Source organism: Arvicola amphibius, chromosome 1 (assembly GCF_903992535.2).
Source record: "Arvicola amphibius chromosome 1, mArvAmp1.2, whole genome shotgun sequence".
NCBI classification, from domain to species: domain Eukaryota; kingdom Metazoa; phylum Chordata; class Mammalia; order Rodentia; family Cricetidae; genus Arvicola; species Arvicola amphibius.
This window is the reverse complement of record NC_052047.1, coordinates 69,196,287-69,222,401: the sequence shown is the minus strand read 5'-3', so window position 1 is coordinate 69,222,401 and position 26,115 is coordinate 69,196,287. Positions and strand designations below refer to the sequence as shown.

Genomic DNA, 26,115 nt, shown 5'->3' with positions numbered 1-26,115 from the left:
TAACAGTGGGGATAGGGTCTGTCTAGCTCATTGTGTGACCCTATACTGCTAGGGAACAGGAGACACTTAAGAAATCCAAGGCAGGTGGCACACACTTTTAATCCCAGCACTTGGGAGGCAGAGGCAGGCGAAACTCTATGAGTTCGAGGCCAGCCTGGTCTACAGAGCAAGTTCCAGGACAGCCAAAGCTACACTGAGAAGAAATCCTGTCTCAAAACAAACAAACAAACAAAAACACCAAACAAACAAACAAAAAAAGAAATCCAAGGCAGGAGTAAGCCCAGCTTCCACATCTGGCTCCAGCCATTCATCTTTGGTCAGAGGGTGGTAGTTCATAACTGCAATCCCAGTACTGGCGAGTTGAAGCAGAAGGACCAGGAATTCAAGGTCATTCTCAGCTACCTAGCAAGGGGGAGATCAGCCCAAGATGTATGGAAACCCTGTTGCAAAAGCACACTTAAGAAAGCACAAAGAAGCACAATGAAGGGACTGGAGAGATGGCTCAGTGGTTAAGAGCACTGGCTTCTCTTCCAGAGGACCTGGGACTTCTCTTCCAGAGGAAGAAAGAGAGGAAGGGGAGGTAGTGGTGGTGGCACACACCTTTAATCCCAGCACTCGGGAGATAGAGGCAATCTATCTGATCTATAGCTACAGATAAAGCCTGATCTACAGAGTGAGTTTCAGGAAAGCCAGAAATACACTGAGAAATTATGCCAAAAAAAAAAAAAAAAAAAAAAAAAAACAGAAAGAGAGAGAGAAAAGAGAGAGAGAAAGGGAAAGAGAAAAAGAAAGCGTGGCCCATTTCAGGTGGGAGTTAGTGTCTTGTGAGCTTTGCAAACAACCTACAGCACTTGAACTTAATTTGGAACTAGAGTAAGATCACACCTCATCTGAACTCTGGCTCCATCACTTCCCCACAATCACCAGGGTTACCTGAGTTGGTTTACATATCTGTAAAACGGGTATAGCTCATATGGTTAACTGCAAGAGTCAAGCAGACAACCAGTGTAAACACCCCTGGTGAAGCTGTGCTGGGACTGAAGGTGCACCACCTAAATTTAAGGAACTTGGAAAACCTGAGTTCAGAACTTAGGTCTCTTCCCTATAGATTCCTGACTCAGCTTTTCCTTCTGACTTACCTAATTCCTGGATCTTTAGCAGGCTTATTCCTGGGGAGGAAGAGGCTACAAGACTTATCCAAATACTTGGCAGCTTACACTGCAACCCCAAGGCAATCCTCCACAGGGCAGAAACAGTACAGGCGAGGCTTGGCTTCTTGGGAGCCAGATGAGTGGCTGATGTTAAAAGTGAAGCTACAGAGAGGGAGGCGGTGGCAGCAGGAGGGCGAGTGGGACTGAGAATCACTGCTAGGATTCTGCCATGGACATCTGTTCTTTTTCGCCTAGCGCCCACTCTGCTGGCTTTCCTTCAGAGAACTGCCATTCTGTCTCTTTCAACCTATACAGGCGAAGATGAACAACTGGCCCACCAGTCTTGGTAAATGACTCCACAAAACACAAAGAGATTTTGGGACTTTTGTCAGACTGCTAAGGTAAAAGTTCCCTTTCCATGGGAGTTGTTAGACTATAAAGACAGAGCCTGAACTGTTGTGGGACTGTGACCAAGGCAGAAGTCATTTAGGGTGGCAGAGACAGCCCCAACACCACAAGGAGAATGTATGGGGAGGGAGTGTGCTGCTCAGATGTGTCAACGACAGGAACTAGCAGGTCCTGCTTCTTTCTGGGCCACTTTACTTTTGAATCAAGTTCTTACCCAGGTCAGAATCAATACTACCACTGATGAGTACCTAATTATGAGCTAGACATATGTTAAAGATGAGCATAAAATCATTAAGCAAGGGTGAGGCAGATGAAGGGTATGGGTTCTGGGGTTTCTGATTCCACTGCCCATGCTTGGACTCACTTAGTTACACTGCCTGCACTGGTCAGGAGAAGACATTTCCTAGTTCACAGCAAAAGGAACAGCAATGAAGAGACACAGACAAAACTACACCCATTACATTTTGAGCTGTTCAAATCAAGTATAAGAGGCAGGACAGTACCTTCTGAGATGGGAGGTCAAACCAGGACAACTTTTCTACCAAATGAAATCAGGCAAGAGCTACCCAGATCTCAAGTGTACAATCCCTTCTCTCCAAACTACCTGCTTAAGGCTTTATCCCTGAAATATTCACAATTCTATGCCATGCTGCCTAGCCACAGCAGCCTGCTCACAAGAACAGACTAGACACATGAATGTCCAATGGGCTTAGATAAAGCATACATTAACAAAGACATGCCTTCAGATATATCCTAAGGGGAGAAGGCAAGGTTCTAAGCAATCTGAAGCTGTGTAGTGGAGTACTATAGCATTAAAGAGAGAAGAACACACACACACACACACACACACACACACACCCTGCTTCTGTTTGCAATCCCACACTTGTAAACACTTGGCTTCATTTTTTACAACTGTTTATTATTTATTCATGTGTATGTGTGGGCGGCATGCTATGAGACATGAAAAGACTGCAGGACAACTGTAGGAGTTGGTTCTCTCTTACCACCAGACAGTTCCTATGACTGAACTCAAGTTGTTAAGCTTGGTGGCAGGTGCCTTTACCCACTGAGCCATCAGTCCAGGCTGAACTCAAACTCTCTATATAGCTAAGGATGAATCTGATAAACTCTGCCTCACAGTGCTGGGAACACATGTGTACACTGTCACACCCTGCTTCCATGCTTGTAAATCTGCCTCTTGCTGCCCCTGAAAATCAATATTCATAGGGCTTGTATGGTCATCTACAGATACGGGTTGATCAATGGAATGCATACTTCCAAGCTGAGGCTGGACAAGGCAAGGCAGGCTCTACCCTTCCTTTTGGCTCTCATTCTGCAAAAAAAGTATCCTTTTCCTCATTTAAAATGGCCCCTAGGTGTGGTACTGTAGTTCTTGTCTCGAAGAGTGGAATGTTCTCTGTGGAGAAATATGTATGCTAGATAAACTTCAGTCAGGCACAAGTCAGTGTTGTTGGCCACTGAGTTCAATGCTAATGAATCAATAGTAAAGGTTACATCCAAGGTACCAACTGATAAAAAAATGTGTCTAGACATCATAAGATCTAACTTTATATCTCTCCTGGAAGTGCCAGTTCAGTACTTATTCAGAAATTGTGGTGGTTATGGAACACAAATGCTAAGAACAAACACTAAGAACTGGCTCAAATAAATACCCATGCCTGCATGCATATTTATTGGTACATTTCTACAATATCAACAAGAAACTAAGCTAAGTATGGCCAGGAAAGCAGTCAGAGGAAGAACTTTCATTATACAGTCCCTGTAGTACTTCTGTTTTGAACCATGTCAATGCACTACCACAGACAAATATGAAATTAAAACAAAGCCAGAAACTTCTGACCTCCTTCCACAGACTGTCCTGTTTCCTCTGAGGCACTGCTGTGGGGGAGAAAAAGTGGCCACACATAGCTTGTCGAATAATGTCTATTCACATCAGCAAGGCAGTATGAAGAGGGACGAGAAGCGTATAGGAATAAGGCAGGCAACAGTGATGTGAAGGCTCACCTGGGTGCTCTCGTCATGGAAACCTTCCAGGAAGCTCTCCAGCAGCTCGTCTGCATTGTCAATCCGCTCAGCGTACTCGCCCACTATCCAGATCATAGCAGCACGGGCCTCGGGCTCATCCAGGGAGTCCAGGTTCTCACACAGCGTGGCTATCACACTCTCATACCTGGGAAAGCAGGATTGAGCCAGCAGGTGAGCACCAAGGAAGTCTGGCCAATGTGTATGTTGGAGGGTTAGGGGCCAAGTCAGCTAGGCAGCTGCCCAGACCTGGAGTGGCGGTGAAGAGAGGGGATGTTTTAGCTGCTAGAGTTTAGCTGCTCTTATTTTGGCCTGGAGGGCCAGCTTGGGTAAAAGAAGGAAAACAAAAAGTTTCTTCAGAGAAAGCTGCCTGTGAAATGGAAAAGGCAAAGAGGAAGGGGAAGCCAGGCTGCCCTCTTATCATGAGGGGTGAGCACGTACTTGTTGGGGTACTTGCGGAAGATGTCCTTAATGACCACAATGGCTTCCTGGACCACATAGTTGACCTTGGTCTGGATGAGATCAAGCAATGTGCTCACACAGCGCTCTGCAGATTGCTACATGGGAAGAAGAGACAGTGTAGGCAAGGTCTCTGCACAGTTTCCAATTGGGCTAATGATACTACTGGAGTCAAGCAACCCCCCTTCCTTATCACAGCATGAGAACAGATCATTCTCCCTTGATAATGGGGAGGCAGGGAACAAGGACAGACAGACAGAATGAGAATACAAGACAGTCAGAGGCGTAGCCCTTGACAGTGTGAGGTCATTGGGAGTTCCTCCAAGCAAAGTCCAAGGGTTGAGTGACCCTATTTGGCCCCATATCTCTGGCATGTTCTATAAAATTGGCTGCTATGACTAAACCCACAAAGTTTCTGTACCTAATCTTTTAATAGCCCAATAGGGCAGGTAGTTCAGGAGGTGCCATAATAAACATCAAGGGGAAAACAGTTTAAAATGTCTCAAGGGTCCTGAGTGGATATGACTAGCTATCCCAGAATCCTTAAGCCATGAGTGAATCCATTAAGTCCAGGTCAACGTCAAGGAATAGTTCCCAGGCAGAGTGGAAGGGAATAAATTATCAGAGCACAGGTTATTTTCTCCCTCTCTGCCTAGGAATGGAATCCCAGAACCTATTTACCTCCACCTTGATGGCACAGCGACCAATGGCACGCACTGCCTTCCGTACAAAATCCACATCTACTTCTGTAGCATACTCTTTGAGTTCCGCCAATACCTGTGGTCCAAACAGAAATGGATTGGAGAGATCTAATGGAACAACCTGTTAGAACGCTTGGGTAACAGGAATGCACAAAATCCCAAGGGGATGGGACCCTGCTGTTTGCTACAATGGACGGTCCAGGAGAATGTCATCAGGTTCCTCAAAAGGAAAATAGAGGATGACTATGTAGCAAGGCTCAACAACCCTTGCTTAAAACTGACAACTACTATATCCAATACCTCATTTTGTGTGTGTGGCATTGGGGATGCTAAGTAGATAAGCACAAACCTACACTCCTAGTCTCAATACTGATTTTGGGGATGGGGGCAGGGGTATGCTTATATATATGTGTGCACATGTGGAGACCAGGGGACTACCTTGGGTGTCATCTCTCAGGATCAATCTACTTTTGTTTTTATTTTTGTTTTTGTTTTGAGACAGGGCCTCTCACTGGCCCGGGCTTTGCCAGTGAGGGTAGGCTGGCTAGCTAGGCAGTCCCAGTGATCTGCCTGTCTCCACCCCTCCAGTGCTGGGATTACAAAGGCACACCACCAAATTCATATGATAATTCAAATTGATATGGATATCAATTTCAGGTCTTCACGATTGCCTCTAGTAAGTGCTTTACCAGTTGAACCATATCCCTAGGTGCCTAAATATCACTTTTTAGTGAATACATGAGAGGTAATGATAGAATAAGGAGAATGTTTTGTGCATATAGGAAGTCTAATTATGTTTCCCAAGGTAGTCTCAATCTCAGGACAGATGACTCCTGCGTCAGCCACCCCAGTACCTGGGACGTTAGGAGTGAACCTTTGTGCACAGCTTGAGAACATTTCTCTAATAATAAAAGTATTAGCTGTTTCTCCTTGCTTACAGACCTCTAGCACCCATGACGAGAAAAGATGTCAACAGTGAGCATGACCTAGAGACACCTAGGAGTTTGTCTGATACCAAAGCTTGTGCCCCATATCACCATTGTCTGCTTGCCTGGGCGATGTTGGCTTGGGAGGCCAGACGGATCATAATGTCCAGTTTCTCCAGCTTCACGTAGATGGGGTCATTATACTTCACAAAGAAAACCTTCATTTCATGCTTCAAGATTTCTGGCCTGGTGGTGGGGCGGGATGCCCAGAGAACAAAAAAGAAGCCATAAGGCCCACGAGGAAGTCATTCATTCTACATCCGCTGGGGAATTCCTGGGCTAGAGGTAGAATTGGTGTTCAAGGAGGCAGAACCATCACCGTGACTGAGGATCACAGGCAGTGGTTCTGCCTGGCTACAGCCTGCTGGGTCCCATCTCAGGAAGGAAAGGATGTTTACATGGATAGCGGGGGCAGCAGGCCAGGGTTCTAAACCCAGTGTATGACCACAGCCTTTGTTTCCTAACCCTGAAATGAGAATGAACTGTGCAGGAACAATTGTCGCCCCAGGCCTGAATCTCTGGTGTTGCATGTATGAACTCAGACTTTAGACTTTAGAAACATTCTGTTTGTTCAATGATAGAGATGGCTGACCATGACTAGACTACATACAAACGATATAGTTTATGCTCAAACCCTGCTTTCCTTCTAGAGTCCTAAAATACTGGAGCGTGCCCCTCTTAGGCACTTTAGATGCCCTGTCTTGATCAGGCTCCCTGAGAGGAAACATTCCACACATACTGCTGCCCTCTGCTGACCTTCCAGTAGAGGAAAAGTCCACAAGGAAGCCTTTCATGGATTCTTCCATATTCTCCCTTGTGACCCAACTATAGGCCACTCTACTAAGTCTTAGAGAGGAACAAAAATGACTACTGGGAAAGGCTAGTCAATCTCTGAACACAAACACAGACTCCTGCGCAATGGATCAACTGTGGGAGATGAAACATCTAACATGATCAATGCCTGCTGTATGAAGGCACTTGCCAATAGGAACTGTCACCTACTGAGCTACCTAAGGACAGGCACTGCTCCTCCCCTGTGCCTGCTGCTCTCAAATGGTACCACAGGACACATTTTTTTTTTTTTTTTTTTTTTTTGGTTTTTCGAGACAGGGTTTCCCTGTAGTTTCTAGGACACATTTTTTAAGACATGGAAATTCAGAGAGGTTGCAAAGTTTGCATTTGTCACAAACTAAAGGTTGAGAGCAAGATAAGAGGCACCATCCTGGTTCCTATTTCTATATCCTTTCCAGGACAGAAATGAATAATTCTAAAACAAAAGTTGCAGCAAGGGATGAAGCTCTGTGATGGGGGCAGAGGAAAGAGGAACTCAAGAGTCTGTGTTGTCATACAAACTGTGGAGAGCCTGGCTGAGTAAGGAGCTTTTGTGGTGCTCTGTGGGGGAGGGAAGACTCTGAGACGGGTAATAGGAAGATGACGTCTACAATCGAGGCTTGACAAAGGCTGCCCAACCACGTCAGGTTGGCCCAGGTCATGGCTGTGTGACATACACAACTTCTTCAGAGATTATTGTGTTAAATATGGCACAGAGAACCCTTTGGGCTGACCTATTTCCTCTACTCTAATAAATGCAGTGACCCACGGGCACTGGTTTACAGAGGCCCATGCTGTAATAGCGAAGCCCTAGTCGCATCATACTGCTTAGAGACTTGGAACACTTTACCCATGTTTACCCTCCAAATCTTCACAAATGTCTCAGCTCAACATCTCAGGCCCTCTAAAAAATATTGAGGACCAGACTGATGCTGTGACAAAGAAGATATGCTACCTTCCTAAGGCATGACAAGGGTCCAGGTTCCTAGCAGCAGACACAGGAATGACTTGCCATTGCAAAGCTCTGACTACATAGGGGTTGGGAGGAGAATTTTGGAGGTAGATCCCACCCCAGCTACAGGTGCCCTCACTCAGAGCTGCCTTAGAGGAAGGAGCAGATCATTCCAGAGACACTTCAGACCGAGTGTTGCTTATGGAGTTCCAGACCTCACCCATCTAGCACCAGATCCCTTCTTTGGGAGCAGTGACGTACGTGAGTCACCCCCTTAGGAGGAAGGAGGCAGTTGCCCAGCATTCTGTTCTATTTCTCCCTCCAGGTCTTAAGGCTGATATAAAATCCAGTCTCTCACCATCTCTAAGGTCTCCAAATTCAGAGATTTCAATGAGACCTATGAACTTTGTCCCCAAGCAAACTGCAGAGATACAAAATCTTCAGATATCCCTGAAGGACTCTACAGACTCTGAGTCACCAAATGTCAGGCTAAAGCAGCACTGTGCTTGCCTTTACTGATCAGCTCTAAGGCTGGCCCAAGGCTTCTTAACACTGACACCCTGACCTGGGACAGGTCATTTCTTGTCAAGTGTTCGCTGAAGGGAAAGTGCTCTGGTTGAGAACCCTCTTGTACTCTTTAGGCTTCCTGCACGGTGACAGATCAGTTTCCCTTGAGGGTCCCTGTCTCTAGCATGTAGCATACATGTATGCTGGTCACTGTACCTTTTCTGCACAATGAGATTGATGTTGCGCAGAGCCACATACTGCAGCTCTGGCTCTGCTGACAGCAGTGTGACCAGGGGAGGTGCCAGCTTCTTGAGCAGTGTGCCGTAGTAGTCCAGGTCCTTGGACAACATCTCCATGAACTTCATCAACACCTTCACAGCAGACAGCACCACAGCAGAGTTGGCATGGGAGAGTCTAGGAGTGACCCGTTCACAGATGCTGGGGTCCAGGCATTCCAGTAGGGCAAAGAGAGATAGACAAGGGGAAAGTCCCATTTCACTTATCAAAATAGCATTCCTTCTTTTTTTTTTTTTTGAGACAGGGTCTCATGTAACCCAGATGGGCCTCAAACTCACCATGTAGCCAATGAACTGCTCAAGTCAAAGTTGCCTCCCCTGCCCGCCTCTTTCGTCCAGTACTAGCGCTGAACCTAGGGCCTCATATATGTGAGACAAGTGCTCTCCCACTGGTCTTAACACTTCTGATCCTCTTGCCTCCACCTTCCAAGTGCTGAGATCACATACACACTACCATGCCTGGTTTAGTTGGTGTTGGCTCCGTCAACTGAGCTGTATCTCCAGGTAAAACAGCATGTCTTCTATAGGAGGATGGCCTTCTGGTCTGCTGCCTACAGACTCTAGCAGGCTCAAAACACTGAACCTCAGGTTCCTCATCTAAGAGTTAAGGATGTCTACTTCACAGGCCTGTTGAACACTGAGTGAAAAGAATGAATACAGTGCCTGACACAGTAACATCTCCAGATGTCGGCTTTCCCCCTCTACTGCCAGAGCATTCATTTCCTCATGGTGGTCAGGACAGTCCCAGCTGGGTGACCTACACAATTCCTTCCACCGCTCTAATGTAGTCTCCTTGTCTGTAAGGGGCTGATGATGACAGGACACACTTCACAGATCTGCTTTAAACATTATGTAACATGGAAGGCACCCAGCAGAGGTCAGGTACCTAGAGAATTCAGTGGCTCTGAAGCTATAAAGTTCTTGATTCAGCCCAGATGGATCCTTGTCAGTTCCTGCCAGGCCCCATCTGTGTTCACAGTAAGCAGGGAGCTCACTGCCTAAAGCCATTCAACTGACAGCATGGCTCCATAGATGAGAAGCCGACTGATTCCCTTAAAGTGTGTCTGATGACAGGAAGAAAGGTCTTGGAAAGAGGCTCATTCAGGCCTGAAATCCAGCTCAGAGAGCCCCATGAGGACCATATCCAACCAGGCTGGTAACCAAGGGGTTTGTCTGCTCACCTCTGGGCCTCACGGTCATCCTTGGGCATGTAGTTGGCCAGACAATCCAGAATGAAGATCTGGCCCCACTCAGTGCACTCATTAAGGGCTGTCAGCAGCTTGTTGATTGACTGCGGGTTCAAATCAAGCAGGTTGCTGCTGGGGTGAGACTCAGCGATCTCTGAGAGAGCAGCCACTGCATTTGCCACCACCTGGTTGAGAGGGTAGAAAGGGCAGAGGCTGGAGGTAGTGCTCGAGTCAGGGAGTACAGGGGCTACGACACTAGCAGGTTAAGATGGGACATTCTATAAGGAAGATCACCTTACCGGTAGGATCTAGAGCCTCAAGAAGGTCTGACTACAACTGACTCCTCTGTAAAGCAGAACTTATTTTAAGTACACTTGCCATTGGAAAGAAGCAAGGAAAGAAAAGCCCAGACACAGGCACCCAGCAATGAATGGCAATGCTGGTCACCAATCCAACCTCCTTCTATTTGCAGTGGTTGTCAGCCGTGCTTCTCAAAGACAGAAGAATCTTGCTGAATCTCTTTAAGGTTGCTGAGAGTAGATGAGGTTAGGCTATAGAGGAGTTTACCAAATGTTTCTACCAAGACAGTTCCCTTTATGTACAGTCTATAATGTTTTCAACTTTCCTCTATGACACAGTGTTCCAGTTATCAGTCTTTAACCTATGAGCAATCAGCATTTCTTTGGAGACAGAGTGGAGGCTGTGCCCAATGTTTTGAATATTTCATTTTTTCTTACATATTTTTAAATTTTTAGAAAAGGTCTTATTACATAGCACAGGCTGGTCTTCAACTCTCAGTCCTCCTGCCTCAGCCTCATGCCTGCTGTGATTACAGGCCCTGAAAAACATCACTGCAAACTTTTGTTATTTTAACGAGTGACAGGATTAGGGTTCCCACCTAATATATCCTGGTGTCCTGTCTTCCACACTGTGGTACTGAAAGGTGAACTCTCTGCAACCCTACCTGGAAGAGAACTACATGCCTGGGAACTACAGTGGTCTTGGTTAGGAGCTAACGGCAGTGACAGCAACTCGAAAGGGAAGGACACTAGCACCAACTACAGAGTCACTGTTTGCCAGGTCAGACCGGCTCAGGTCAGGTATGTTACCGTCCCAAAATCTAAGGTTGAGACAAACAGGAATCTGAAAGATTAGATAGCTTTCCTAAAGTCACGTAGCTAGTTTGAGAGGGTCAAAAGAAATCCAGGCCTAGTTCCCTGCAAACCACTACAAGGAACAGGCACTAGATACTCAGCAAGACCCTAACTTCTAAGAAAAAGGAAAGCAAGGTGAGAGTCAAGCCAGGTCTTCTTCCCAAGCAACCAAGGAGTTCTGTGGGTATCCCAACGACTGTTAGCACTTACCATGGGGTTTGAGTCAGAGATGAGGTCTTTAAGTGTGTCCAGGAAACCCTGGTCTTCTACCAGCTGGGCATTGATGTCATGGAGCTTGGCTACACACACAGCCGCAGTCTTCCGCACATATGGATCTTCATCCTTCAGGCACTTTCGAAGTGGTTCACACAAGTACTCTGTAATCTTGTCAACTCGGATGCAACCCATGGTCCTCACAGCCAGGGCTCGGATGAGGGGGTTGGGGTCCTCACAGTCCTGAGGGGAACCAGTCATTGGCCAGGGGCAGGGGCAGGGGCAGGATGAGTCATCTGTGGCTTCCTATTCTTCCTGGTCTCCAGCTCTGAGCAACATCAGCTGCTGTGGGATGTCCACCGACCACAGCCAACAATACTTAAAATAAAAGCCACAGAACAGATGCCAAGCATTTTCCAGATACTATGTGAGGGGCTCTATATACTTTCTCTGCTGCTTCCTGAGGCTGTTTCACAACCATGGAAGCTGAGGTTCTGGAGAAGGTGTGTGCTCACCCTGTCAGAGCAGAGCAGCTCTTTAAACCCATATGCTCCTAGCACTATAGTCCTCAATCTTTTCTTTTCAAGACAGGGTCTCGCCATGTTGCTCAGACTGGTCTGGACCTCACTATATAGCCTAGATGGACCTAGAACTCATAGCAATCCTCCTTCCTTAGCCTCCCAAGTGCTGGCATTATAGGCACACATAGTCACAGAAACATTTCATTTTCCAGAGGGCTAGAGGTCAATGTCCAAGTTCATACTTGCTCTTTGTCTAGTGACAGGAAATAGAGAAAGGAGTCATCTGGTAAGGAACAGAGATGCTCTCAGACACTTGCTAAACTGCCATGGCAACAGACACAGGGAATGAGTGGCCCAGTCAGGGAAATGAGAGGCCAGTAGGCCTGGTGCCACCTCATAGGGAATGAATAAGCCATGTCTTTAGATCTGTGGTTCTGGAGAGAGAGGGAGCCCTCTGCTGGAGGAAGAGGCCCTAAGCCTGCTTGGGCAGAAGGAAGCCTGCAGGTCTGCAAATGAGCCTGAAAGTTTCATCCAAGTCAGAGGGCCCCAGCACTTGAAAGAGACAGGGACCTATGACATATGAATACAGGCCCTTCCTCGCACTCCCACTTTCACTGGGCTCCTACTCACTTTCACAAAGGTGTTGACAGCCATGATGGCCATGTCAGGCTGACTCTTGGCGTAGTTCATCAAGTACAGGTACACCAGCTTCTTCAGTTCCAGGTTGTCCGTTTGCATACAGTTCACCACATCAGGGAAGAGGGCACTGCAAAATCAAAGTAGCACCAGTAGAGGTTGAAGACAGTGAACATAAGCTTTTCAGGCAGTTAACTGCAGGAGAGACAAGGGACGGCAGTGAGAAGTAGGGAAGAAGAAAGAGAAGCCATGATTTTAAAGGCTTGTTTTCTTCAAGGGGTGCAAGCACAAGAGCCCAACAAAACAGCTCTGCCTCTTGCTATGCTCATGACTCTGGGAAACTTCTAGCCCCTAAGTATGAGTTCCTTCATTTATAAAGAACATGCAATGGAAATTGACTTTGAGGCTGGGGCTGGGGCTTAGTGGTTGAACGTTTGCCTAGCATACACACGGACCAGGGTTCAATTCCCAATACTTCTCTCTATCTCTAAAAACCCACTTCGTAATGAGATAATATCCCTAAGGCATCTGATATTTGCAGAGTATCATTCTTTTCCCCTTCCTAGTACTTCATGTGGTCCCTTATATCGGTCTGCTAGTTCCAAGGCTTCTCAGGGAAGCAGGGCTTGAAGGGACAGGTTTGGCACCCACTAAGAACCAGCAAGGTACATGGGACATATGCTGTGTGCCAGGCTTGGTGCTAATGATTGGACACAATTCATCTCATCTAACAACCCCAGGAATCCAGGGGCATGTTTTCATGTCAGATAATTCTGAGGTTAAGAAATGTCAAACAAGCCGGGTGGTGGTGGCGCACGCCTTTAATCCCAGCACTCGGGAGGCAGAGGCAGGCGGATCTCTGTGAGTTCGAGGCCAGCCTGGTCTACAAGAGCTAGTTCCAGGACAGGCTCTAAAAAAGCTGCAGAGAAACCCTGTCTCGAAAAACCAAAAAAAAAAAAAAAAAAAAAAAAAAGGAAAGAAATGTCAAACAACATGAAGAGCCAGATCTGACTATGACCTTCGCTGTACTCGGTGTGACTTTTGCGAACCATAACGCCAGAGTTACACACCTTGAGATGTGGAATAAGAAGATCAGCTTTCTGGAATCTGAAACATCACCTTCCCTCTTAATTATTGGGCTTTTATTGCCAAGAATAAGATAAAAATAGAAAATGAAGGGGACCCCCAACAGGCCAGGTTCCTTCTGAGTTGCAATGGACAAAGTCACCTGGAAAGATGATGCACCGGCAAGAACAGAGCCACTCTGGGGAGAGGAGGAGGAAGTAAAGAGTCTGAATGGCTTTCTCAGGCATTATCAGCAAAGCGAGCTCTTTTAAGAAGGAAGGACAAAGACGTTTCCTTTGATAGGAAGTGACAGATCTGTTCCAACTGAATGTTTTTTTCTAGAAAGAATGAGATTTACACGAGCCCAATCCTTTAAACATATTTTCAAATCATAGTTTACTATGATTTAAACATGTGTGTGTATTGTATGTGTGTGTGCTCATGTGTGCCACAGTGTACACGTGGAGGTCACAGGACAAGTAGTAGAAGATAACCATGTGGATCCTGGGGACTGGATTCAGGTCATCCGGCTTAGTGGCAGACACCTTTACCCACTGAGGCACCTCATAGCCCTGATCCTTTTACAGTCTGTCCTAAAGCGGTCTCTACTGAGAACTCTCCTACACTGGCTTAGGAAGTCCTTGCTAAGGTTAGCAATAGGTGGGCAATCTGGGTGGAAGCCTGGGACACTGGGGTTATTCTCTAAGATTCAGCCAGGGAGCAGCTGGACATCAGAACCTCTGTGGTATGTGTAAGGTACCATGACATACAAAGGACAGTTTAGATTCTGGAAGGTCCAGGCTCGACCTAGTTTTAGTTCTGCATTAGCCATGTGACTTTCTTCTAATTCTTTTTTTCATTTACTTGGCAATAAAAACATTGCATACAATGGAAAGTGTAGATAACCAATGAAAAAATGTATCTGAAGATGTTCTGCAGACTTGCCAATGCAAATACCAGGCTATCATAAAATCTATCTGTTGTGGAGATTTCTCAATCCAACAGGCATTCAGCACAACTGCATACAACATGAGAATAGCCTAGAACAGGCGGTGAATGTCAGAACAGAGAACAACAAAAGGTATTTCCTGTTCTTAAAATAACAAAAAGAACACCCACTGTACTGTCATCTTCCTTAATGGGCAGCACTCATCTGGAGCTTCTGAGAGGGCTCTGCCACATCCTCTTGAATGTCTGCTGCCCTTTCAACCCAGTCTGCTTCACTCAGTTACTTTTTACCTGCGCCATTACCATTTCAGCTTGTCACTCATGTGCAAACAGAATCCTGTGCGTTTGGACACAAGGTTTGTCAAAGGAGCTAAATGCTCCTGCTGGTCAGCACCTGGCTGTCCCCAACTTACCTGACGTCTTTTCTTTGCCCACGGTCATGGACGCAATTACTTTTTTCTTTTTTTAAAAAAAATATTTATTTATTATGTATACAATACTCTGTCTACATGTATGCCTGCAGGCCAGAAGAGGGCGCCAGATCTCATTACAGATGGTTGTGAGCCACCATGTGGTTGCTGGGAATTGAACTCAGGACCTTCGGAAGAGCAGGCAATGCTCCTAACCGCTGAGCCATCTCTCCAGCCCCTGTAGTCACTTTCTTTACCTGACGTCTTTGCCCACGGTCATGGATGCAATCACTTTCTTCACTGCCTCCTTCTTCTTCTCCTTCTTGTCACTGTTGAGCTCTGCCTTCAGCTCGAAGATCTCCCCTAAGGACAAGAGGCAACAATGAGCAGTGCATCCTACCCCCAGGATGATTTTTTGCACCAACTTCCTGGAGAACTAGGTGGAGGTAGAGAGCAGCTGTAGGCTCTAGGTTTCAGGTAGGACAAGTGACAGAGAGGAAAGGCGAAGACAGAAATTAAGGAAACAGAAGCCTGGAAGGCCATGTAGGACTACAGGGCTAGGAACCAAGGTCCGGGCCCACTCAGCTAGCCTGCTAAATGCAGGGCCCACTCAGCCAGCCTGCTAAATGCAGAGGACAGCACTTTCACCTCAGCCTTCTCACTCGCCCTGACTCCCTCAAGGCTGAGCAGAATTGGGAGCAGGTGGTGGCTGATCTCACACTCTGACTTTTCCTGTTTTCCCAGAACCCTGAACTCAAACAGCTTGCTCAGGGTTTCACTTCCTCAGCCTGGAGATGAGAATTCAGCTGTTTTACGAGGGCTGCAGCATGTAATAAACTGTTCTCAGAACTTGATGATGCAGAAAAAGGAAATGAGGATGCGTAGTTGCTCCCTACCTCCATCCTACAGAGACAGTCAAGACGTGCTAACAGGTTAGGGGAAGACAATTCCTGAACCTTCCTCTGAGCACAGAACCACACTAATTTTTTCCATATCCTTTCCCATTTCATATTCACAACAACCTGCCTTTCCCTATTTTACAGATGAGCAATGGAGTCTGTTCCATAGCGAATGGGACAGGCTAAGGTTGGAACCCCGGTGTGTTCCTTCCAAAGCCTATGCTCTAAATAAATCTCTTTGCTTGACTGGCCCTGCATGGACACCCCTTTGCCTCTCTGACCCCACTTTCTTGCCTGTTCCTCTCTCTGGACTGGGCAGTGATGTCTCTCAGCCTCAGCTGTGAAATGCCTATCTCAGTGCCTGGCACTCTGTTCTGCATCAGGACAACTGCTGACACTAATTAGCCACGTGAAGAATTCTAGTCCTAGTTTGTCTCAAGTCACTTGGGGGTAGGGTGAGACGGGACTGTTAAGTGGGGGAAAGTGCTGAGAAAGTTCTAAGTAGATTCAGAGTGAGAAAAAGAAAATGAGTTGTTTTTGTTTTTAAACCATGGTCACAAAAAGAGAATAAATACAGTTGATTAAGAACAATAACCTAGGCTGGGCAGTGGTGTGCATGCCTTTAATCCCAGTACTCGGGAGGCAGAGGCAGGCGGATCTCTGTGAGTTCGAGGCCAGTCTGGTCTACAAGAGCTGGTTCCAGGACAGACTCCAAAAGCTACAGAGAAACCCTGCCTCGAACAAACAAACAAACAAACAAAAAGCAATGACCTAGCAAAGCCTGGCAGTGTCACACTACAGGAACTGCAAACAGGCCCAGTAATAATCCACAGATCCCGTGGTTCCAATTGGACCAGGAATAATCCACAGATCCAGTGGTTCCAATTTATAAAGGAACACATCTTCCTCCTCCAAGAGGGCCCTGTCTCAGCAGACAAGGATGGCCTTTGCCTCCCTCCACAGACTGCTCTACTCAAAGCATGTGGCAAGTGATGGAGGTCAGTCAACCCTGCCCCAAGAAGGCTGGTGAGGTGAGCTCAGGGCAGACTGCTCTGAGAGGCCTCTGTCCTCCAACAGGCCTCAAATGCAGCTGTTAAACCTGGCTCCTGAATCTACCCCCAAGACGACACGTCCAGACTCTGGTGCTGTAGTCTCAACAGAGCTGTGACCCTAGTCTCACCAACTCCCTGCAGTCTTTATTACAATTGGCCTTGGATCTTTCCTCACTTAAAAACTATCCACGACATCAGACTTAGATTTGAATCTAGATGTCTCTATCTCTATTCACTGTCTTTCAATCTCTTTCTCACCGTCAGGAACCCCACAACAGGGGTTCACACAAAGCAGGTTAAGCTTGAACTTGCTATGTAAGTGGCCTTTAACCCCTGATCTTTCTGTCTTTGCCTCCCAAAGTTGAGACCCAGCACACCTGGCAAGACTGTCTTAACAAATAAGCAACAGTCGGACTGATAAATAAAATGCTTGCTGGTGGCTGGAGAGGTTCAGTTGTTAAGAGCCCTGGCTACTTTTCCAGAGGAACCAGGTCTGATTCCTATCACCCACATGGTGGCTCACAACTGTCTGTAGCTTCAGTTCCAGGGATCCAGCACCTTCACACAGACATGAATGCTGACAAAACACCAATGCACAGGAAACAAAATTTCAAAAAAAAATCTTTTAAAAAGAATAAATAAAAATAATATAAAATGCCTGCTAACAAACAGACTTTGGATCTGACTCAGTGATTCAGCAAGATTAAGAATCAGGGCTAGAGAGGTGGCTCAGTGATTAAAAGCAGAGGACTTTTATTAATTCCAGAGGACTGGGATTTCATCCCTAGGGCCTGGATGGTAGCTCACAACTCTCTGAAACTCCTGTTCTGAGGATCCGGCACACTCTTCTGGCCTTCTTGGGGACTAGGAGAAGACATACATATAGGCAAAACATCCATACAAATAAACTATCATCTATCTATCTATCTATCTATCTATCTATCTATCTATCTATCTATCTATCATCTATATGACTCTCCACCTTGACAGCAAGCACTGGAAAGGAGAGGGTGAGGAAGGCCTGACCAGAGAGGATAAAGCACATTGTCAGCCACAACAATTTCTACTATTTTTTTAAAAGCAGAAAGAAACAAAGCCTCCAAAAACATTAACCCAGCTTCAGCGCAGCAACTGACCTGACTCAATACTGAGTCATGAGAACTGCTGGGCAATATTTATGATGACGTCAAATGAACAACAGGATAAAACTTTGCTCCAGCATGAAGAACAATGCCACAGATAAGGACCAGCCTCACGCACAGCAGACCTGTTGACAGACTGTGTACCTTCCCTGAGGAGGGGAAATATATTTAACTATTTTTAAGCCATTGGGAACAAAACAAGGTCTTTTCCGCATGCTTAACATTAATGTTCTTCCTTGGGTTCTAAAAGGAACACTTGAGGGTTCTAACGTCATCAACTGCAAACAGTTTCTGGATCATCGTTCCAATGATGCCTCCAAGCCTCTCCCCCCACCATGCTCCCCAACACATCAGGGACAGATCTGGGGACAGAGCATAGCTGTGGTGGAACATACAGTACCTTTCTTGGTTGTTGTGAAGTACTTTGAATCAGTCATTTTGGTCCTTTATCTGTGGCAGACTCTGCAAGAGAGAGAAGAAAAGGGTGGATCCGTGTTCTAGTCCTTGTTCAGTTAGGGTGTGCACAGGGAGCAAGAGAAGGATCCAGAGCACACGATGCAGGGCGAGATAGCTATTTATCTCTTTTTCCAGGCACGTGAACTGCTAGGTCAGGGTTGGTCTTATTCTGGAGGTAACGGAAGGAATCAATCAGTGTTTTGACTGTCCATATCTTTTGACTGAATAAATTTCCTTCTAGGAATCTCTCCCTCAGAACAGGAGCCTGAGGTCATCTGGCTTTTTCGGTATTGTTATTTATGACCATACTGCTGGGACACACTTCCATGGCTTTCAGCAGACAGACAGAGTAACTATCAGTTAATCCACAGACTAGAGGTAAAAAGCCCTTGAAGGTTAGTCACAGCAGCCCCCACTGCAGTGTTCATCCTGTTTCGCTGTGGGGCTCAGCTCACCAAAGCTTAGATGGTTCTACCCTCATCTCATGTATGCAAGGGATCTTGAGAAATGCTGTTTAAGGAGTGAGGGAGGGGCCTGTAGAGATGGCCAGGAGTTAGAGAACGGGCTGCTCTTGCAGAGGATCTCAGATTTGTTTCCAGCTCCCACATGACAACTTACAGCCACCTATAATTCCAGTTCCAGGAGATCCAAAGGCACTCTTCTGGCCTCTAAGGACACTGCACATACAGACACTCAGGCACACACACATACCCATAAAATAAATAAATAAGTATTTTAAAATTTTATTTCTGTATACTAGTGTTTAGCCTGCATGTATATCTGTGTACTGCATGTGTGTGCCTGTGGGGGCAAGAGAACATCAGATCCCTTGGAACTAGAGGTGCAGATGGTTGCAGGCACATGTAGGTGCTGAGAATTAAACCCGGGTCCTCTGAAGAACAGCTGGTGCTCTTAACTGCTGAGCCAGCTCTCCAGGCCCCTAAGTAAATAAATCTTAAAGAAGCAAGGGGGTTTCTTCTTTCCACAACTTCCCTCAAGTTTCTAAAAATCTACAATTCTTTCTAGAAGGCTTGCGTTTGCATACCATGACTGTACCATTTCTCAAGTCTGTCTGGCCAGTTTTCTTACAGCATCTTTCAAGATATTATCCAACTGTTGAAGTCAGGAGGTCAAAGAAAATACTGAAGCTCCCAAGTTCATCCAGCAAACATTTACTGAGCAACTACTTTGTACCTCAACAGCTCCTCTTGATCATCAGATGAAAGATTTACAAGGAAGTGGGAGACCCAGTGAGACGGCTCAGCTGGGAAAGCACTATGCCCTGCAAATGTGACCAGAGTTCAGCTCCTGGGACCTCTAAGGGACCAAGAGAAGTGACTCCTCAAAACTGACCTGTGATCTAACATGTGCACTGTCTCACACACACACACCACCATCACCACCAACAACAATAACAATAATAAAATATTTTTTTAAAGAGTAGCTAATGAACAGGCCATGGTGGCACATGTCTGCCATTCCAACCTTGGAAAGGAGAGGTAGAAGAAGCATGGCTAAGGTCAACCAGAGCTACTAATACTGTCTCAAAAGAAAAAAAGTTACCCAGAGGTCACAACACCTTGGATAGCAGCAACTTCTAGAACTGCTCTGAGATTTACTAAGAAATAATCATTTATTGGCACCTCTACTAAAATTAGAGGTTTGTGGGGTCAGGGAGATAGTTCAGTGGTTAAAGAGCTTGGCAATTAACGTGAAGACCAGAGTGCTCAGAACTCATGCAAAGCTGAGTAGGTATGGCAGCCTACCTATACTTCTGGTCAGAAGGTGGAGTCTCCAGAGCATGCTGCCTAACAAGACTTAGCCATATTGTTAAGCTCTGAGTTTGATGAGTAAGGTGAAGACCAATCCCAGATAATTCTGGACATCATGCAACCCTACGAACACCCATACACAAGCAAACCATGCATGTGGTGAAAATGAGAACAATAACAACCAGAGGCTTTGGGCAACAGCCTTTTCCTTTTCATTTGTGCATGGGTGTGTACCTGTGTGTGTGTTGTGCACACTAGAGGCTAACATGAAATGTCTTCCTCAGTCACCTTCCATCTTACTTTTTTGAGAGGTTCTCTCACTGAGCCATGAGCTCCCTGATTCAGTTAGACTGGCTGACCAGTGAGTTTGGGGATCCACCAGCTTCCACCCCACCAACACTGACTTACAGTCATGCACCTCTGCACCTGGGCTTTATGTGGAAAGTAGGGATCTGAACTCACGTCCTCATTATTGACAGAACCAATCACCAGTTTTAACTGTGTTTTACAGAAAGAGGCTCAAAGATGCTGTGTAACCTCTCAAGTTCACAGCTTGTAGGTGCTGAGTGGGGAGCATCTCAGGTCTACCTGAGCTTAGGGCTTATGCCCTCTTGATGAAGTTCTTCCCCATTTGAGAGGAAGGGCAGGGCTTTCTCAGCACTAAGGACTTAATTGAAGGGGAACTTTCTGATCTACCTGAGTTTTTCACGGTAGAGAAATGCCACACACCTGCTGGATGTAGTGGTTGCACACCTGTAAGCACCCAAGGGGCTGAGGCAGAAAGACTGTGAGGTAAATCCAGATTGGGATACCCAGTGAGATCCTGCTTCAAAAATAAAAACAGGCCAGGTGTGGTGGCACACGCCTTTGATACCAGCACTCAGGAGGCAGAGGCAGGTGGATCTCTGAGATCCAGGCCAGCCTGATCAGAGTGAGTTCCAGAACAGCCAGGGATACAAGGAGAAACCCTGTCTCAACCCCCTCTCCCTCAAAAAGAAAAAAAAAAGACACCTGAAGATGGTGAGTTAATAGCTCAGGAGGGAAGGGTGTTTGCTGCCGAGCCTGATGACCTGAGTTCAGTCTCTGACCTCCACATACTGGGAGGAGCAATTCTTAAAAGTTATTCTCTGACGTCCAAAGTGCAGGTGCACAAACATGAGAGAAAGGGAGGGAGGAAGGGCAAGAAAGACAGACATCCAAATGGAGCAAAGTCACTTCATTTTGTCCATTCAGTTGTCTCAATATTAGGAGGAGGCTAAATGAAAGGCCACGAGGTGACCAAAGTGAGCTACACAGTCTTTCCAGCCTGACTATTTTTGTCAAGTCCAGCTCGTACTATGGCAGGATAGCACTGAAGCTGTCTCCCTCCAATTTTCAGTCACCAATGGAACACTAGCATGGATTTTCTCAGGTTTAAATTCTCATGGATGCCATAGAAGAGTGGTTCTCAACCTTTGGCAAACCTCTATCTCCAAAAAAGACTTACATTAGGATTCATAACAGTAGAAAAATTATAGTCATGAAGTAGCAATGAAGTTATTTTATGGTTGGAGGTCAACACAAGATAAGGAACTGTATTAAAGGATTGCAGCATTAGGAAGGCTAAGAACTGCTGCTTTAGAATAAAAGAGCAGAAGCTTCACTAACAACAGTATAAAGAAGAAAGATATAACACTACTTTCTTTTGCTAAGTTCAGAAAGAATGAAGGCCCTCTCCCTCTAGAGCTGCAGGAAAGAGCAGAGACCAGATCTAATGACATAAGCCCTGAATGGCGCTTCAGAAAAGATCCAAGTGCTATGGTGGAGTCTCTCCTTTGCTGGGCCCCACAGCATGGACCAGGGCTGAAAAGAACTCATAAGGGGAGGGGCTTGCCTCACGGCGGGCATTATCCACCCTCGGGCCAGAGTTCAATTGACAGTTCTTCAAAGAAACATAAAGGGACCACTGGAGATCCCACGGACACTCGTTCACTGACAGTTCTATTATGTAATGCTGTGCACTCATTATCAATGACAATTTACTTAAATATGTTCTTTTGCACACGCACACAGCCACTTTTTTCAGAATGCTCATAATGAGAAGGTGAAAATGCAACAGGTTTTCTGTTGTATCATAAAGGCCTACATGATTTAAGAAATCAGATTTGAGAGCATAATTGCCCAAAGGGTCCATGTTCCTTGCTGCGTCTAAGAGAATGACTGAGGCTGAAGGGAATAGCTGTGCATGGCTGTGCATGCCTGTAGCCCCAGCAGTTGGGAGGCCGAGAAAGGATGAGGGCAGAATGCACAGTAAGATCACTCCTTGAATCAACACGGAAACAAACAACCTACAAAAAATAAAATTAGAAGAAAAAACAAAACAAAACACAAGAACTACTTCCTCCGATATCCAACTGTAGGCTGCTGGTAGTTTTCTTCTGCAATGGAGGAGGCTATCAAGAACTTCCCCTTCTCTTTAGACACATTTAGGAGTCCTAAATTCCTAGGACAAAACCTGTCAGGGATAGACTGAGTAGTGTAGACAAAGGACTAGGAGAAGAAAGGGACAGGAAAGCTGCTGCTTCTGCTTCTGCTGCTGCTTCTTCTCCTCCTTCTTCTCCTCCTCCTCTTCCTCCTCCATCTCCTTCTTTTTATATTAAAAAAAGGACATAAGATGGGCACAGTCTATATTCCAGCTCCTCGGAAGGCTGAGGCAAGGACTACTTGAGCCTAAGAGTTCAGGGACAGCTTAAGTAACACAGTGAGATCCTGCTGCAGGGTTAGCCAGTCAGACCAGCACAGATCTACAGACAAGTTTCTGACACATCTTTCATAATGTAACAACTACCCTCAAATTTGAGCAGGCCTTAATATGCTAATTTCTGTAGCATCCATTTTGCAGATGCTTCTGCAGGGGCCCAGAGGGACAGATGATACAGAAATTGTGTTCCTCCAAAGTTGCTCATGTTCAGAAATTAGAGAAGTAAAGGGATCCAGGGAAAAGTGGGAATGACCTGGAAAGTTACTCCACTGGGAAAGCAAGCGCCCACAGCTTGAAGGTCTGCTGTAGGGCGTTCTCCCTTGTGTCGCTTTTTAATGAGTGTCCCCACATCAGAGCCAGGTTGTGGGTTTAGTTGCCTCCTAGATGTCAGTACAGGAGAGATCTTGCATTCTCTGCACAGGAATGGAAAACAACAGTTCAGTCCTGAAAGCACTTGCACTTGAGGAAGCCATGGGAAAGCAGCATGTCCCTCAAACTGCCAGCTGTGGCCTGCATCAAATCCCTCTCCCATGAGACCAAACGTGCAAAGACCCTATTGCCTGGCACATCTGATCAAGCACATGAACCACATTTCATGTAGTTGGTTATCTTAGGTGGTCAGCTTAGGCAAGACAAGGTATAAGGTTTGGATTCTATCTTTGTGAGCGGCAGGGAACATTTTCAAAAGAAGTAGTTGGGTGAGACAGTTCAGGAAATAGAGGCAGGAGGGTTGCCATGAGTTTGAGGCTCACCTGGACTACACAGCAAGACTGCCTCAAACAAACAAACAGAAACCAATCTGATGGAAAGAGACAGCAGTATTTGGGGCTGGCATCCCCTCAATTTTAGCATTTACGAGTCAAGAGGGCCTCAAGGGGACAGCACTCCTGGAACAACTGGTTTGCCCTTCAGAGAGCCATGGTCACTGTCCTGCCTCCAGCATGCCGTGCCACACCCACAGAGACTCTTGATGCTGCACCACATGACAAATTCCTATTAACCCCACTTTATGACAAACATTTTTATATCTATGTATTTGCTGAGGGGCACGTGTGGAGATCAGAGGACAGGGAAACTGGTTGTCTTCTTCATCTTGTGGGCTCCAGGCACAGATCAAGTCTTCAGGCTTGGTGCAACTGTCTCCCCCTATCAGGTCATCTCCATGACAATAACCTCACCTTTTGAGACTCAAAGAAATCAAATACTAAGAGTTGAAAAGCAGCAGTTTCCCTTAAGCTCTGCAGAATAATTAAGCAGCTCTTGCTGTGAATCACTGATTCTGGGTACAGATGGAAGGCAAGAACGGAAAACTGAATCCAAAAGAAAAGAATCTCCCCCCTCCAAAAAAAGATTCACTTCATAGAAATACTCCTGGCTAGGCCAGTAAGATGGCTCAGTGTTGATAAAGGCAACCTGACTTTCATCACCAGAGCCCATGTAAAGGTAGATGGAAGAACTGACTCTACAGACAATGGCACATGTGCACACACACGAAGGAAGGGAGGGAGGAAGGAAGTTGGGATTAGGTTTAAGAAAAGTTCTCAATACTTTTTCAAATATTTTGTCTTCATACAATTTATCTAAATTTAATTTTGTTTTGTTTTTCAAAGTAGGGTCTCTCTGTGTAACATCCCTAGAGGTCTTGGAACTAGCTTTTAGTCCAGGTTTCGAACTCACAGAGATCCACCTGCCTCTGCCTCCCATGTAGTAGGATTAAAGGTGTATGTCGCCACCACCAGGCTCTAAATTTAATTTTTAAAACAAGAGACATAAACCATCTGCTTTATCTGGATGTCATTTGGATGAAACTATAGAACAGAAAAGCAAAACTAAGCTATGGTGGTAGAAGTTAGGTCAGGAGTTTTGCCTAAACGGGGCCTGGAAGCTCCCTATGGGTGATTTAAAAATTTTTAAAACAAGAAATACAAACTATCTGCTTTAAGCTAATAAAATTAACTTAAATCTATAAGGAAAGTTTTGAATGAACAATTTTTCTCCAATGACTCAAAATTGTTAATAGTAATGTTTGTTTGTGTGTATGTGTGTGTGTGAGAGAGAGACAGAGAGAGAGACAGAGACAGAGACAGACAGAGACACAAAGTCTCACTATGTAGCTCTGGCAAGTCTGCCTCTGCCTCCTGAGTGCTGGGATTAAGAGGTGTGTGCCACTATGCCCAGCTGCTAATAACTTCACTTATGATTTTTTTTAAAAAAATTTAGGTTTATTTATTTATTTTAGGTTTATTTATTTTATATGTAAGTGTTTTGCTTGTACGTATGCATGTTCACCACATGTGTGCCTAGTGTCTGAAAAGATCAGAAGAGAGTGGCACATTTCCTGAAAGTGGTATTATGGATAATGGCTGTAAACCATCATGTGGGTGTCAGGAATTGAACCTGGGGCCTCTGCAAGAGCAACAGGTGCTCTTAACTGCTGAGCCATCTGTCCAGTTCCCACAATACTAACTTTTTACCCTTCTGAAGTTAGTTAACTTTATTGCCCTTTTTTAAAATTACGCTTACTGTGTCCACACAGATACAGACACACACACACAGGTCCCAACATGGGTGTGTATGTCAGAGGACAACTTGCAGAATTGGAATCTCTCCTCCCACCATGTGGGTCCCAGAGATAGAACACAGGCTTATCAGGCTCGGCAGCTAGTGTCTACCTCCTGAGCCATTGTGCTGGCTTCTATTTTAGTTTCCATGTTTTAAAATGTGGAAAGCACCACTTGCTGGTTTATGTTTCTCACATATCCGCATATTTCTTCTATTCTCTCTCTCATGTGCACTGGTGTTGTGCCTGTATGTATGTCTGTATGAAGGTAATGGATCCTCTGAACCTGGAATTACAGGCAGTTATGAGCTGCCATGTAGGTTCTGGGAATCGAACCCACATTCTATGGAAGAGCAGACAGCCACATATTTCTTCTAATGGGATAGCACGAGAATGGAAACTCAATGGCAAGATGAAATGTAAACAAGAGCTGAGAAGTGCCTCAATGGTACAGCATGTACTGAGCATGCATGAAACCCTGGGTTTGATACTCAGCATCAAACAAAACAGTCGACCAAACAGGATAAACAAACACCTAAATGATCATAGGACGTCATTTAGACGAAGCTATAGAGCAGAAAAGCAAAACTAAGCTATGGTGGTAGAAGTTAGGTCAGGAGTTTTGGCTAAAGGGGACCTGGAAGTTCCCTGCAGGTGAAGAAGAGGATCTGTATCCTGATGCATATCCTGGCCACACTGTGCAGCTAAGAGCTACACATGCTACTTGGTGTGAATTATATAAACATTAAAATAAACAATTTCTTAATTGGATATGCACCTTTAATCCCAGAATTTGGAAGGCAGAGGCAGGAGGATCTCTGTGAGTTTGAGGCTAGCGCAGTCTACAAAAGCAATTTCCAGGCCAGGGCTACAAAGACAGAGAGAGACAGAGAGACAGAGAGACAGACAGACAGACAGAGAGAGAGTGAGAGAGAGAGACAGAGAGAGAGAGATAGAGAGAGAGACAGAGAGGCAGAGAGACAGAGACAGAGAGACAGATAGAGACAAACGGAGAAACGGAGGGAG

The 26,115-nt window shown here is 45.7% G+C and overlaps 1 protein-coding gene across 3 annotated transcripts in view; it reads right to left on the bottom strand.

The window, feature by feature from the left end:
• The window catches only part of Ap1b1 (adaptor related protein complex 1 subunit beta 1), a 56,257-nt gene that overhangs the window by 15,399 nt on the left and 14,743 nt on the right, over nucleotides 1–26,115 (bottom strand). For all 3 annotated transcript variants that reach the window (XM_038344317.2, XM_038344319.2, XM_038344318.2), the window contains exons 2-11: nucleotides 17,962–18,023; nucleotides 14,726–14,831; nucleotides 12,040–12,175; nucleotides 10,886–11,131; nucleotides 9,516–9,706; nucleotides 8,255–8,476; nucleotides 5,814–5,934; nucleotides 4,743–4,838; nucleotides 4,044–4,159; nucleotides 3,585–3,750 (exon numbers count right to left, since the gene is read on the bottom strand). In XM_038344317.2, coding sequence (XP_038200245.1) covers nucleotides 3,585–3,750; nucleotides 4,044–4,159; nucleotides 4,743–4,838; nucleotides 5,814–5,934; nucleotides 8,255–8,476; nucleotides 9,516–9,706; nucleotides 10,886–11,131; nucleotides 12,040–12,175; nucleotides 14,726–14,831; nucleotides 17,962–17,998 — 1,437 coding nt within the window. In that variant the 5' untranslated portion in view covers nucleotides 17,999–18,023. The remainder of the gene's footprint in view (nucleotides 1–3,584; nucleotides 3,751–4,043; nucleotides 4,160–4,742; nucleotides 4,839–5,813; nucleotides 5,935–8,254; nucleotides 8,477–9,515; nucleotides 9,707–10,885; nucleotides 11,132–12,039; nucleotides 12,176–14,725; nucleotides 14,832–17,961; nucleotides 18,024–26,115) is intronic.